This window comes from Culicoides brevitarsis, chromosome 3 (assembly GCF_036172545.1).
Source record: "Culicoides brevitarsis isolate CSIRO-B50_1 chromosome 3, AGI_CSIRO_Cbre_v1, whole genome shotgun sequence".
Taxonomy (NCBI): Eukaryota; Metazoa; Arthropoda; class Insecta; order Diptera; family Ceratopogonidae; genus Culicoides; species Culicoides brevitarsis.
Window position 1 is genome coordinate 13,836,611 of NC_087087.1, and position 15,326 is coordinate 13,851,936.

The following is a 15,326-nucleotide window of genomic DNA, read 5'->3' on the forward strand; positions in this document are numbered from 1 at the left end:
AAAATTTAAAAAAAATAATTAAATTCATTTAAATGACCTTTATATTCAATTTTAATATACCGACAGACTCTATTCAGAATAAAAATTCACTTTTAAAATTTTTATTTAAAAATAAGCAAAACAAAAATAATTTCGCATAAAAATCGCGCATAAGGAACGAAGAAATGTGACCGGTTTCGCCGAAGATTCGAGGTTACCGAGATTTTTCTAGTTGATAATCTCATATTTATTCGTTCATTACTCAAAATTTTCGTTACACCCATATATTTCTCGAGCTCATATGAACTCTTTCTTCCAAGATTCGCACCCACATCAATAAAAATTGCACACATGAAGCGCACTTATGGTGCGAAAAATACCTTTGTGGTGTCATTTTACCATTTCATATCATTTTATTGCGATGCTAATTGATTCCATCCCATGCCAGTTTTTTTGCAGGGCAACAGAGAGTATCAATGACAAAAAATTTCAATCAAACTTGCTGAAAGTCATTAATTTACGAGACTTTTTAATGTAATTTATTTTCCATCTTTTATTTTTTTTCGATTCAGAGACAAAAAAAAAAGTTTCGCGCGCGGTTGATATGAAAACCATTAATTATGACTCAATTACGAGAGTGCCAAGTACTATTTAAATACCGTCTGTAAAGTAAAAATATTTCTCTGGCCATATGTTTAATGTTCACTTTTCTCCTCAATACTGTCAATATTTAAGTTTTATTATAGTAGTTTTATTATTGCAAAAATTGTTATCGCATATAAATGTCAATTCACTTTTTTTATGCTTTTAACTGCGATTTTGTGAGAAAGTTGATCATTGATTTCGTGAAGTTTAAAATTTTGGAGTCTTATGATTTAAATTCGTTTTTTGAAAAAAGTTAGTTAACGTTTAGTTTTTTCTTTTAAATTTTAACTAAAAAAATATTTTTTATTTTTCAGCAAAAAATTTTCATATAAAGACCTTAGTTTAAGATGAGCCTTATTTAAATTGAAATTCATTACTATACGTACGTCATTTAATCTCATGGAAAGAAGTGGTTGTCTGATTGGAAGCTAGGCATACCAATATTATAAAAGGCATCAAAATCAATGAAGCTGTTAGTGGCAGCCAAATTTTTTACTCTGTATTTAACAAAACCAGTGAAGAGCCTTATTCAAAAAAAAAATAAACAAATTTCAAATATTCTTCAATTTTCGACCCAAGGTCTTCTTTTTCTAAGGTATATTGTTCTTATTTGGACTTCAAGAATTATGGAGTCTTTATTTGATTCTTATCTTCATGACGTTGCTAAAAACATTTTTGTGCATCCATTTTAGCTTGATCTACGACAGTTTTTGGTTTTTCTGTATTGATTACTTGCAAAAGTTCCTTTTTTGTTTGAATTAATTCTTCGGAATTATATTTCGAGAAAAATATGTAAATTGCTTTTGAAATAATTGTAGACATTTGGTTATGTGATTCGGCATTAACTATGGCAGCAAATATGGCGTGTTGATATATTTTAACGTAGTGTATCTTCTACCTTCCCAGTTACCAAATTCATCTCGAAATTCATCAGTAGTTTTAATTTCATGACATCAGATTACTTTCAGTTCAGTTTTTTCTACATTTGAATTAATAAATTGTTAAATTTTGATTCTTGAAATATTTTCGGCAACCTCCATATCTTTTGAACAAAATTTTCCTGAAAAATCAAACTTTTTTAAATTTCATTTAGATTTTTGAGACTTAAATTTTTTAATTCAATCATAAAAATCTATTAAATGTTAACCTCAAGAGATAAAATGGTCAATTTTCTCACAAAATCGCAGTTAAACGTAGTAAATATTCTCTACTCTTTCCTATCTATCTGATAATTTTTTGTTATAAATTAATTTTTTTTTCTTCCTTTGTTATAATATCATACAAAAAGTCGTGAAAACTCTCACTCACCAATGAACAAAAAAAAATCATTCGCTTTAAATACTAAATTAATAGCAGTCATTATTCTGTTGATACCGTCTCAATCGTCTACTGATGTCCTCGCGCCACTCCATCACTAGCGATTTTGGTGTAATTACTAATTGGTCTGGCGCAACTTTCGAGTTCATACCCAGGATAATGTATGATCTGAAAGAGACGGAAATTTTTGTGGAATGAATATTTGCGGGTTACTTTTTCTATTATATTTTATTCGGTTGTACAAAAAAAAAACGAAAGGCAAATGGACCCATGTCACTCACATGACTTCATTCACCGCATTTAAATTAATTGACTGAATTTTTTACTTATTTTTTTGTTTTGGCGAACCAGACGAATAAATAAAGATACTCACTTGTTCAATTTAATGTTCGGGCAGCGACATTCTAATCCCTTCGCTGGTACCACGAGTAGCGTCGATGCTCCCTTGATCGGATACTTGGCCTCGTCGCCTGCTTTGTAAACAATTTGGATGTGAACGTTGTACCGAATGTCGTCCTTTGCTCCGACAATTGCGCCATTCCTCGATACCATACTGGCACTCTTACTAATTACTTTTACCAATACAGCTGAAAAAAAGTTACATTTTTGCGAAAATTTATAAATAAATAGAAAAAAATTGTATTTATTTAAAATAGAATAAAAAAAACGGAAGAGCGGGGAGAAAATGAGACAATTTAAATATATTGGATGGCAAAAGGAGTGCCAAAAAATTTTTCGTTAAATGAGCAGGGCTGTGTAAACACAAATGAGAAAGACAAATACACGGAGTAAAATAAATAAAATAAAAGCAGAGAGAGAACCCGTGATTTGTGTTTAATTTGATAGCATCTCATTCTCTATCTCCAGAGATAGAAAAGCAACAGTCGTATATATGCAAAAAAAAATGTTGTCGACTGTCGAGTAATTAATGAAAAACAAAATAAGAGCATCTCAGCCATAATTAAAATTGTTTGCTTTTCATCCTTGCTTTCTCGCAGCTTAAATGTCGCCAAAAAATACAAGAAAAAGTTGCTATTTAGCGTTATTCAAAAATTTAATTGTTTCGCAAAATAACGTTGTCTCTCCATTTTCTCCTGTATTCTTTCTAGAAGGTACAAGATAAATAAATTCTGACAGTAACTAGTGCAATAATGTTAAAATGTTTTAAAAAAAGGAAATTGTGATGAAAATTTTATTACTTCATGTCTAGTTTAAGTTTTCGTGCGACGAAAAATGTTCAGGCAACAACTTACCATAATCTCTTTTGCAAAATTTATTCAAATTTAAACGTTTCGCCTCCAACTTGCATCGTCCACATTCTGTTTATCGTCAGATTCATTCGATTGTGAGGGAACATGAAAAGAAAAAAAAAGTAAGAGATAGAAAATGTTTATTTTTTTCTAGATTTAAATAGGCGTTTATAAAATATGCAAAGATATAATAGAGCTTCTTGGAAATCTTGTCTGGATTTTGGAAGATAAGATTTTTGGAAGATTTTTCGTGTAAACATATTTTTTTTTTGGAAAATTAAGAAAAAATCCTTTTGAATAATTTTAATTTTTGTAAAGAAAGTTACTAAGAATTTTTTTTTCAGTAAAATTTAAATTTTTGTCATTTTGAACAAAAAGCTTTTAAAAAATATTTTTAACATTTTAAAAGTTTTTATAATTTAAATTTATATAAATTTTAAACATTTTTAAGTTTAAAAAAATTAAAAATATATATTTTTTAAATAATTTTAAAAAAATACTTAAAATTAATTTAAATAAATTAAAAATTAATTATTTTATTAAATTAAAATTAAATTAAATTAAATTAAAATTAAATTAAATTTAATTGAAATAAATTTAAATTTAATTAAAAAAAAATATTTTTTTTTTATCTCAAATTTAAACATAACTAACTAATATCGAAAAAAAAACTTTCACAAAGTCTGAACAACGAAAATAGATACAAAGAATTTTTAATTAAACTGAAAATATGTCATTATAATCTTCTTTCCTTAATTTTTATTATATTATATTAAAAAAAATAAAATTTTCCTTAAACAAACCCGAACATTCTTGCCGTCTTCGTTTTCTCATAATAAAGCAAGAATAAAGAGCAAAAAAAATGTCACGTCCTTTCTCATCATGAATATATAAGAAGGAGAAGAAAAAAATTATTGAATTACTTTATCAGACATTGGCATATTTTTCCCTATTTATTGACTGGCACACACTTTTTTTTTTAAAAATTGATTTTGAAAAGCTGGTTTATTTATGATTATGATTATATTAACCCCCTATTTGTGTGATGTTTTTACTCAAGGAAGACTATCGGGACAGTGAAGAAGAAGAAGACATTTTTCATAAATATTGGCATTTTTAAAGGATAAGGAAAAATTCCTCGATTCGGTGGGGGAACGACATATCTGTTCAATAAAAGCGCAATCATAATAATATGCATAACAATGGATGCGGAGCAACTCTGACGTTATTGGAGTTTTTCCCATTTTTATTATCATTTTTAAGAAGATTGGGTGCAAAGATGTGAGTTGAAGTTCAATGGAAAAAGGACAGAGATTGAGATGTTATTGATGAAAAAGGTCCTTTCACATCGTAGCAACTTAATAAAAACAGGCATTAAAGGAAATTCAGGTTTTACTGTTTTTTTTTCTACGGGAGGTAAGTTAGAAGAGACGACAATCCATTCACACTTACTTAACTAATAGACTTGTAAATAAGAAGCACTTAGTCTGATTTTTCGTATTTTATTTGTCTTTCAGTCTTATCGGAATAATCCTATTCACAAAGCGAACGCAAGTAAATAACAAAAGAATACAACAATAAATAGATAAGCCATCGAGAATCGTTCACAGACAGATTTCGAATGGAAGATGGAAAAAGAAAAATCTCGAGCAATTTCTTCGATCTTCTTTACTGTTTTTTATATAAAATTTTGTTTACAAAGAAAAAAGGTTTTTAAGCGCTTTGATGTCTATCCGTAGTAAAAATATGAAAATTATCAACTGGAGAAGATGAAACTGCATTTCAGATCTAACTTGGTGGTTAACCAGGTAAGTTTTAAATTTTAATTAATTCTTTCCAACATTAGCCAAAAATTTAGAATTTAGACCATCGAACAAATGCTTGCCATGTGCCATGATAGTGCATTTTATTGCCTTTCTATTGTCACACTTCTCTGTCTCATACCATTTTTCAAAGAAAAGAAAATTTTATACTGAAGTACTAAGATAGTAACCCGAGAATATACAAAGTACTAATCGCTATATAAAATTGCAAAAACTATACTGTTAATTTTGGGATACTACAGATATCCAAACCCCATACCAACAGCTACACAACAGCTGTTGAGGAACCCTCTAAAAAGACATGGATCATAGCAAGCACCTTATGAGCTCGTAGAATAATTTGAAATCAACTGGCTCTACCTTATACAATTTTATGAAGTCCTTTAATATGATCAACAACGGAAAGTTTGGTAATGTGAGAACAATAAAAAATAAAAATCCAAAAAACGTTGAAATTTTTGAAACTTTGAAGTATCAATCGCAGCAAGATGCAGAATCCAGCCGAAGTTAAAATCAAAAACATATAATAACCCTAATATAAAAAAATAATAACACTATAACGATGTACTATAAGCAAACTATAAGGATAATGAAAAGACCGAAGGAGCAGGCTGCTTGGAACTCAGAGTCATTCAAAAACAAGCTAGAGCTCAATAATGGCTTAAAAATATCTGACTTAGTCCTTTACTAAAGCTCGTCGCTCAATAAGACAGAATCTTTAATAGCGTTTGGCATTGACAAGGAGGCATGTGACGCATCGGTCTCAACAACGCGGTACCAAAAAGACAAAGAGTAGAGGTACACTATGGATATATAGGTATAAAGTTATATAAATGCGCTCAAATCATTTTATTTAATAACTCGACAAAATTCACATCTTCCGAAAAAAAAATCCTCTAATGGATGTTTGAATATTTAACCACTTTTTAACTACATAAAGATTTACCCGCAAAACTTGAACTTTTTTTATGAGTCGAGCTCCATTATTACAAATACTATAAAGACGTCTTCATACGAAATATAACGAAAGAAAAAAAATACATAAGACGGATAAAACAAAAGTAGATTTTTACACTTTTGTACAAGGCGCTTTATTTTATTTGTCTGAGTTGTTATCTCAAATGCGATGTTACTTTACAACCACACGTTAAATCTTCTATTTTTTGTGTTCAAACATAAAATATTTATAGAAAAACCCCACACGGGAGACTTTCCTTATGAACTTGAGGAAAAAGTGCATTAATCGCTAAAGAATGTTGGTGCTTAAAAATGTCACAAACTTTAAAAGCAATTATTATAATGCCAATTTTTTCATATAAATCATTTTTTTGCCGTTCTACTTCGATAGAAAAACAGTTAGGTACAAAGTTGCCATATGTTTTCCATTCTACAAGTACATCGGTCCCATCTAATTCTACTTTTTATTCAGTTATGAATAAATTTCGTCCCTTTTTTGCTTCTTTTTCACAAGATTTTCTTTTCGAATAAAAAAAAAGTACAAGAAAAATCTCATGTTAAAGTAAAAGTTAAAATGTATTTCCTATAATTCCACACTTTTTTGCTCTTGACTCGTGTTTGAGTATCAAGTTAAATGCAAATAAATGAAGAAAAAATATTTTAAGTCGATTTATGTGTAAACTTTTAGATTTGAAAGAATATCTGACGATAGAAAAGGACACAGTCTCATTCAATGAATTTAATCTTTGGTTTTCATAAGAAAAAATTTCTCTATTTGAAAGGAATATTCAAAAAATAAACAAATCAAAACCGGAAAATAAACTGACAAATTTTATAAAGTCACTTTTATTGCCTTTTAACATGAAAATGGATCAAAAAACGGTTCAACCGTTAATCCCATTGCTTGCCAAAAATCACAAACATCAAAAAGGCTGGGGGGATCTATTGAATTAATAAATTTAATTCCATTTTGATTTTTATTAAATTCGTAATTATTTTCATTTTTTTCCACAAAAGGGGATTTTTTTTGCCATTCTGACTTATTCATGCAAAAAATTGGTCCGAAAACCAACAGAAAAAAGTCCATCATTAATCAAATATCTCAAAATGTGAGTTGATTGTTTCAGTCATTAATTAAATTTATGGAAAATCTTACCGTTTCGTTTCGTGGCCATTGCTGTCGAAGGTTGTTTGTATGAGTCTTGATGCTGGGAGTCATATTGATATGCTTCGGGTGCCGTATCTTGGGCCATATCGGCAAAGTCAATGCGGGATACTTCTGTAAAAAAAATTTTTTGAAAAATTGAAAGGGTGAAATTTTTGATCGAAATTAGATAAAACGTTGCACGCGCGCGCCAAAATAACGAGATAATTGTTTTATGAAAAATTATCGGATTAATTGGAGTGAAATTCCTTCTCGGTTCATAAACATTTTAGGACGTAAATAATAATTTTATGATAGAGTTAAAAATTTTTCCTCGTTCCTCCTAATTTTACTCCGACACTTTTTCTCTCTCTAAGGAACGACGAGGCAAAATTTAATTAAAAAGTTTTCTTCTACGACGATGTTTTTATTATTTTTACGAGCGAAAGGAATTTTAAACGTAAAATAATAAAGGTACAATAATAATAATATTTTCATGGGATGTCGAATAGAAAATGCGATAAGATTATGTTTATCCAAGATTTGAATTTTAGAAGTTTTTTTTTTACTTACTTATGCACGGAGCCACGTGAGATCGGCTTTGTTGGTAGCCACGAGCGCAACGATTACACGAGACACCCGTTACTCCTTCCTTGCAATAACACTGGCCAGTTGTTGCGTTGCACGATTTGCTGGTCGAACCAATTGGATGGCAATCACAAGCTGGAAAAAAAATTAAATGAAAAATGAGAAAAAAATATTTTTATTATTTATTATTTTAATACAGAATGAATGCTGAATAATTAATCATTTCTCCGCTCGTTTGAAATATAGGCACGAATGCTGACGTAAAAAATGTCTGCAAAATGTTCGCTTCCGGGGTTAATGAGCAATGAAAATAAATGACAAAACCTACACAAATTAACATTATTAAATATTGATGGTTTATAAATTAATCTTTAATTTTGGGAGCAGATTTGTTGTGCATTTCCCTTTAAAAAAATATTTTTTAAAGTCATGTCTGTGACTTCATATTTTTTGATACTAAAATTATTTTCATATTAGATGTTTAATTTTTTTTAATTAGTTTTTTTATTTAATTATTTTTTATTTTTTTTTTATTTAATTTAATTAAATTATTAATTATTTTTTTAATTTAATTTATGTAAATAATTTTAGAAATAATAAATTAATAAAATATAAATAAATTAATAATATAAAAATTAATTTTTATAAATTAATTTTAATTTAATTTTTTTATTAGATTTTTTAAGCGAAAATAAGATAAGAAAATAAGAAATTATTTTAAAATATTTAATATTAAAATTAATGTTAAAAAGTGCTATATTTCTTTACAAAAATTGAATACAAAAAAAATTGTTAAAAATCTACTTTAATTAAAAAATCAATCAATTTTATTGAAAAAAAAATAATTTAACATAAAAATAATTTTTAAAAAATATTTTATCAATAAAATTAAATAAAATAATTAAAAAATTAAATTTAATTAATTAAATTAAATTAATTTAATTTATAATTTATTATTATTTTTATTTAATTAAATTTAACTCTTAAATTAATAAAATACGATCAAATTAATTTTGTTCATAAAAAATCACAAAGGCTTAGTTTTTTGTTCCCCCTAAATAAATAACATATTGGGGCGAGTAATGGACTCCAAAACAGAATATTTCAATTGACTCAAAAAAAAAATTCACTCTTCGAAACATAAATTTAAATTCCAGCTGAAATTTCATTTATGAATGAATTATGCTAATTTTGGAGAATGCACGAAACTGTACGTGGTGCCTCTAACCACAGGAATGGATTATGGATGAAGTCCTCTTCCGTTTCACAAAATAAATTCATTTGACAAAACTGGACATGATTGTGGTCAATTGACAAACAAAAGTTGATGCTGCTCTGTAGCTTTGGCGCAAAATATTTTTAGGGGGAGAACATGCAAATGAGGGATCACTTTCAATTTTGTTGCTAGTTTGTACGTTATGTTTATTTAATGAATCCCCTTCCTCTGTCGGACTTTCTTCCTCTTTTTTGTGTCCAAAATTGGTCCAAAACGAGAGATGAAAGGAAAACAAATTTCTGAAAGAGTTGACTAATTGAGCATGTCCGTTTTCAATATTTGTCTATTTGTGAAAATTTTAATAGATCTTTCAAAGTGTCAAACAAAAAGTCATCTGGCAACGAAGGAGAACGAGAAACCGACAAGAAAGCATCTCAATGTCATGAATCGTCTACGGAAAATGATGCCAACCGTGAACCGTGCTTCCTTTTCTCAGACAACTCGTGAATCATCTTACAATTTATGTGTCTCGACATCGCAGAAATGGAAAAGAGGGTGAGTAAAAATGCAAAAGAGCACAATATTTTCCAGATTATATTAAATTTAATTAATAGCTTGAGGGCTGATATCTGTTCCTGGCATAATTTTCAAAACTCTACTATCTTCTCTCTCTTCGCAACAATACGGGAAGTAAATTTTATTTACGTGTCTACCTCCATGCCTTGCCGGGAACATTGTCAGTACTTTTCTGATATCTTCAGTAAAGAAAAATTATATGAGTGAAATTATCACAAGGTAACTTTTGTTGTTCGTCGCATCGTTGCGGTAGATGAGAAAAAGTTCAGATGGTGAAATTTAAAATAATTTTTAATATTTTTGCAATTATTTTACAAGTAAATTGGGAAATATTTAGAAATTTAGCAATCGTATACGTGTTTTTGTTACAATTTTGTATACAGGAAAAAAACATTTTAAAGGAAAACTACCATAAATGCCTATTAGGGTAGTTCAAGATAAGATTCGTCTCATTTAAAATTTTGAAGACTTGAGCGCTTTTTATTTTCTTTATATTTTATATGAAACAGAATTATTTTTTTTTTTAATTTTTAAACTCTTAATAATTTCTTTTCTTTTTTCCAGGATTCTCAGTAAAAAATATTGTTGCGATAATGACTAACATAATAATTATAAAAACAAGGTATTTCAAAAAATTATTAAGAAGGAAGAGCATGGATTCATATCTACAAAAATTAGATGTACTATTGTATTGATATATGCAAACACCATTTTTGGACCCACTGCTCTTGGGTAATTAGAAGACTAAAACACGCTTTGCTTATGAGAATGGCGTCTTATGAATACAAACATTTAGGTAAGCCATACTCCAATTCCACTCGAACCACAGTAGGAAGGATATCTGTAGCAAAAGATTTTCTGAAAAAATGCGAAACAATAAATTAAACTTTGGAAGGGCATGACTCATAAGTAGCAGATAAAAAAATAAAGTTACAAATCAAAAGCAGCCGTACTGTTAATAACCGAATAATCAAAAGCAATCGTTAGATCATCAAGAAAAAATAGACTACTTTTGGCTCGGTAGATGAAAGACCCTCAACTATGAATTGATAAGTATCGGATGTAACACATAGTCTAGACTTTAAGAGACAAACTCAAACATGTTATAAATTTAACTGAAAATCGCTTACAAAATAACAATTTATTATAAATCTAGACTCAAAAGAGGTTTTCGAATGTCTTACTTTTGAATTTCTGAACTTGAAATAAATTTCAACGGATGGACTCTTCAAACTTTCACAGAGCAAATTTTTTTCTCCGAAATGCCTTTAAATTCAAACATCAGCACCACAGCCAGTCAAAACATAATATTACAATTTTCTGAAAAAGCGCCTAAGGAAATTCAATTTTCTCATGCATCGTGGAAACGTAAAAAGTATGTTCCTTTAAACGTACATCGTCTCTCATATTTTTCTGTCGAAAGCAACAACATCCACAGGAGGAAAATTAAATATTTAACATTTCGTTACAAAATATCATCAAAAATGAACAAAGACTTGTTTAGAAAATGGCAAATAACGTCACTAAATGTCTCTGTTATGACTCGCGAGACTTTGCAGACAATTTTTTAAAAAAATTAAATGAAAAAAAAATTTTACCCAATTAATTTTCTAACTGTTAAAGTAAGAGATAAGGAAAAATAAAACTTACGTTTGCATGCTTTCTTGTGCTGCATCGGCTTAGTTGCGTCACGATAAAAGCCCTCACGACAATAGTGACAGTGCCTGCCTGTGGTCTCGTGCTTGCAATTCATGCAAACACCGCCAGATATGCGACCCGATAACTTGTAGAGTTCCATGTTGAAGCGACACTTGCGTGCGTGTCCATTGCAATTGCAAGCTGTAACAAGAGAAAAAAGTAATTGTGAGAAATTTAAGGTTACAAAAAAAAATTCAAATTAAAATTTTTACAATCATAAATTTTCATCATTTGCAACGAAAAAAAATGTGAACGAAACAACTGGAAGTTCAGAACACACGCAGAGAAACGAAAAAAGGGGAGAACCCCTCGAGAATCGAGCATAAAAATTTGCAAGTGAAAACTTTTTTTTTATCGTTGTGCAAAAACAAATTGAATCCTCAATGCTCAATAAAGCGTTTTTGTGAGCAAAAAGATACAAAGCTGGCTAATTCAACAACGTTGGATTTGTCGAGAGAGAACGAATAGGATCGCCTAAGGGACTCCATCCAGCTTCAACAACAGCAATATAAATCATTTTTAGCATCACGAGTGAAAAACAACGAAAAATTTACTTGAAGAGGAGTTTTTTGTGTGTGACTGTAACTTTCTTTCTACCTGTCGTCATTGCCGTCGACATCCTGAGTAAATAAGATGAAAAGTTTGAATCCAGACAAATACTAAAAGAAAAATTTTCCGTAAGATTCGTTATTATCTCACTCACGTACTTCCGTTTTTTTTCTTCCTCTCAAACCATTTTCTGGTGTCTGTCGCTCTCTAAACTTTCTTTAAAATGGTTCAAGAGAGACAAGGATATTGAAAGAAAACTCATGTTTAATTTCAACAACGACACAATTTATTTTCCAGACACCCAAAGACACTGCAGGTAGAATTTTTTGAGAAAATGAAGATATTTTGGTGAAATCTTGATACATTTTGTCTCAATTGAAATTCCGAATGCATGCGAACTTGTCTGATCAAACGTGGTTCCTTATGCCACAAGACATACGAATATCAATTAAATGCTATTTATTTATCGCCCGTTTTCATCACATCATAAATTTTAAGTAAATTAAATGGGGTCTAATTAGATAAATTATTGTTGGATGTTTAAAGAGGCACGTAAGAAAACCTTCAACTAGATTGTGGTGATAAATCACAGGATGTGAAGTGCATGCCATATGAAGATGATGAACGTAATTTATCTTCTTATGGTTTAGAATTTACTTTGAATTGCGGTTCAAGGAGCTTCAATTACGCGTTTTAATGCAAATTTATTAACAAATGAAGTGAGTTTGGTCTTTATTAAAGGCTTAAATGTTCATTACTAAAGTAAATGGAATTAAGAGAAAATTTAAGGGATAATTTTGAAGTTTAAAATTAAAAAAAAAATTATTAAAAAATTTAAAATTTGATTTTGTAACGCAATAACTCAAGTTTTGCGTCAAGAATCTCTCTGAATTTTATTTGTTATGAGTTTCTTCTGCTCTTTAGAAGGTTTTCGTCAAAAGAAAAAATTAAAAAATAAAAAATTGGAAAAATTATTAAAAAGTAAGAAAATTTTTCGAAAATGGCTTTTGAACTTTATTGCATATTAAAAATAGGTAAAAAACTGAATTTTCTTTAAAAATTGCATTTTTTCAGGTAATAAAAACAAAAAAAAAATAGGTAGTACGAGGTCTACGGGTCCTTAAGATATTACAAAAATTAAAAAAAAAATATTGTTAAAATAAAAGTTTTTAAAGTTTGTTCATATGTAAATTATTTTTTTAAAACCAACACTTTAATTTTAAAAAGATAAAAATTTTGAAGAAAAATTTCAAATTATTCGAAGATTTTAAATTTAAAAAAAATCAACTTTTTAAAAATAATTAAATTATAAATTATAATAAAAAAAAATTAAAAAAAATAAAAGTTAAAATTATTAAAAAATTAATTAAAAAAATTAATTAAATTAATTAAATAAATTAAAAATTATAATTTATAATTTTTAATTTATAATTTAATTATTTTTGAAAGTTGATTTTTCAAAAATTTAAAATCTTCGAATAATTTGAAAATTTCCTTAATTTTTTCAACTATTGAGCCAGAAATCTATTACTTTTTTTAAAAAATTTAATTTCTTCGACGATTTTTTCTCTAATTTTTTTCAAAGCATCGTAATTTGGTCGTCATTGCCCTTTAATAACCACAAATAAACCTCAAAACTTTTAAAAGTCGTCTGTATTGATATTCGAAATCTAGTTAAACTAACCACGAAACATGAAACCCGATGACGACTAAGCATTCAAGCACCGATAAAATCACAGCAAAACTTTATAAAAATCATAAAAATAAATTATCTGGAAAATTTTTGTTTTGCTATTTCTTCATAGGTACTCCCGAGTTAAAATACTTGGAAAGAAAACTCTACGAAATTTACTGCCAACACATTTAACAGAGAATGATTTTTAACGACCTTGAGATTCCCGTGCCGCACACGCTCCGTCACACAAAACAAAATGAAATCGCATCCAAAATAATTTTCCTCCTCATTAAATTGGTTTCCCTGACAATTTTCGGGCGTAATGTGTACCTTTTTCCGACAAAGTCGAATGTCTTTTTGCGTTGTCGTCGTCGGGTATCTGCATGAAAATTAACTTAACCCAACAAAAAATAAACAACGATCCTCTTCAAGTAACTGCCATCCGAGCGTTCCGCACGCAAAATGTGTCTGTCTCATTGCCAAAAAAAAAAAGTGACATGTTTGTGCTTTTCTTTCTTCGCATGCACTTCAAGCCATTTTTTTTTTCTTGGCTTCGTAAAAACACGAAATTAAATAAAACGGAAAGTTTCTCGATAAAAAGTTTAAGGACTTTATTTGAACAGGCATGCACGAAGACGCCCGCCATGGTGACATGGGGTTCTGAGTCAGCAAGTAGTCAAACTTCTAATATAGTATGTGAGAAACGTGAGGTGATTTAATAAATAAAATAGTTCTGTTTTGGGATGTTTTATCACATTTTTAAAGAAATTTAGCTTTTTTTCCGTATTATTGTCTTTCTAGTTTTAAAAAATATGAAAAATTCGAATTTATAATGAAAAAATTACAAAAATTTCAAAATTTTAAAAAAATTATTTAAATTAGAACTATTGAATTATAAAATAAAGTTTTTAAAAAATATGGAAAAAATCTTAAAAGTGAAAAATAAGGAAAGATCGCTCATAGATTTTTTTTATTTCAAAATTTTTTAAAAAACCATAAATTTTTTTTCAATCAAATTTTCATTCAATTTTTTTGTTTTTTATTTTTTTAATTATTTTTTAATTTTTTTAATTATTTAATTTTTTTAATTATTTTATTTTTTATTTATTTATTTAATTATTTAAAATTATTAAAGTTGAATGAAATAATGTTATTTATTTTGACTTCAAATGTTTTTTAAACGTGATTTTTAAAATTGATTTAAAAAAATCATAAATTTTTAAAATTATTCCAGAGCATTTTCATTTGACAAAATATTAAAAAAAATCATTAAATCGAATTAAATTCTAAAAATCTTAATCAATCGTTTTGGAAAATTTTCAAAAAATTTAGAATTAATTCGAAAACTCGAGAATTTCACGAAAAAAAAATTAAAAAAAAAATTTTCAAAGTTTTTAAAATTTAGGAAAAATCAATACAGTAGGAATTAAAAGTAAAAAAAAATGAAAATTTATTATTATTTTTTTTTTAAATTACAAAAAATTTATTACCTTTTACCATCAAAATTTTAAAAATATTTATTTTTAATTTTTTCAAAAAATAATCAAAAAAAAAATTCAATAAATCTTAAAGATTTAGAAAAAAAATATCAAAGTCATTGGAAATTAAAAAAAATTGTACTAAAAAAATTTACATTTTTGGATTAAATTTTTAAGAATTTCAAGAAAATTTAAATAATTCATCATATAAATCAAATAAATAAATTAAACTCATGGAACCTTTTGGAAAAAAAAATCTTAAAAATTTCAGGAAATAATAAATTTTTTTTTTATTTTAATTTTTTTTTTAAATAATTTTCAAAAGTTTCCATGAGTCTTTATTTATTTAATAAATTTTTTTCGAAAAATTTTTTAAAAAATATTTTTTTTTGTACCTTATTTTCTGAAAAATAATCAAAAATTTCAATTTT

At 27.7% G+C, this 15,326-nt stretch overlaps 1 protein-coding gene across 1 annotated transcript in view; it reads right to left on the reverse strand.

Annotated features, from left to right (window-relative positions):
• Positions 1-1,947: 1,947 nt before the first annotated feature.
• Positions 1,948-15,326, reverse strand: part of LOC134834037 (netrin-B-like) — a 29,059-nt gene continuing 15,680 nt past the window's right edge. The window contains exons 2-7 of the mRNA XM_063848553.1: positions 11,146-11,334; positions 7,689-7,838; positions 7,128-7,250; positions 3,195-3,260; positions 2,315-2,528; positions 1,948-2,109 (exon numbers count right to left, since the gene is read on the reverse strand). Coding sequence (XP_063704623.1) covers positions 1,971-2,109; positions 2,315-2,528; positions 3,195-3,260; positions 7,128-7,250; positions 7,689-7,838; positions 11,146-11,334 — 881 coding nt within the window. The 3' untranslated portion in view covers positions 1,948-1,970. The remainder of the gene's footprint in view (positions 2,110-2,314; positions 2,529-3,194; positions 3,261-7,127; positions 7,251-7,688; positions 7,839-11,145; positions 11,335-15,326) is intronic.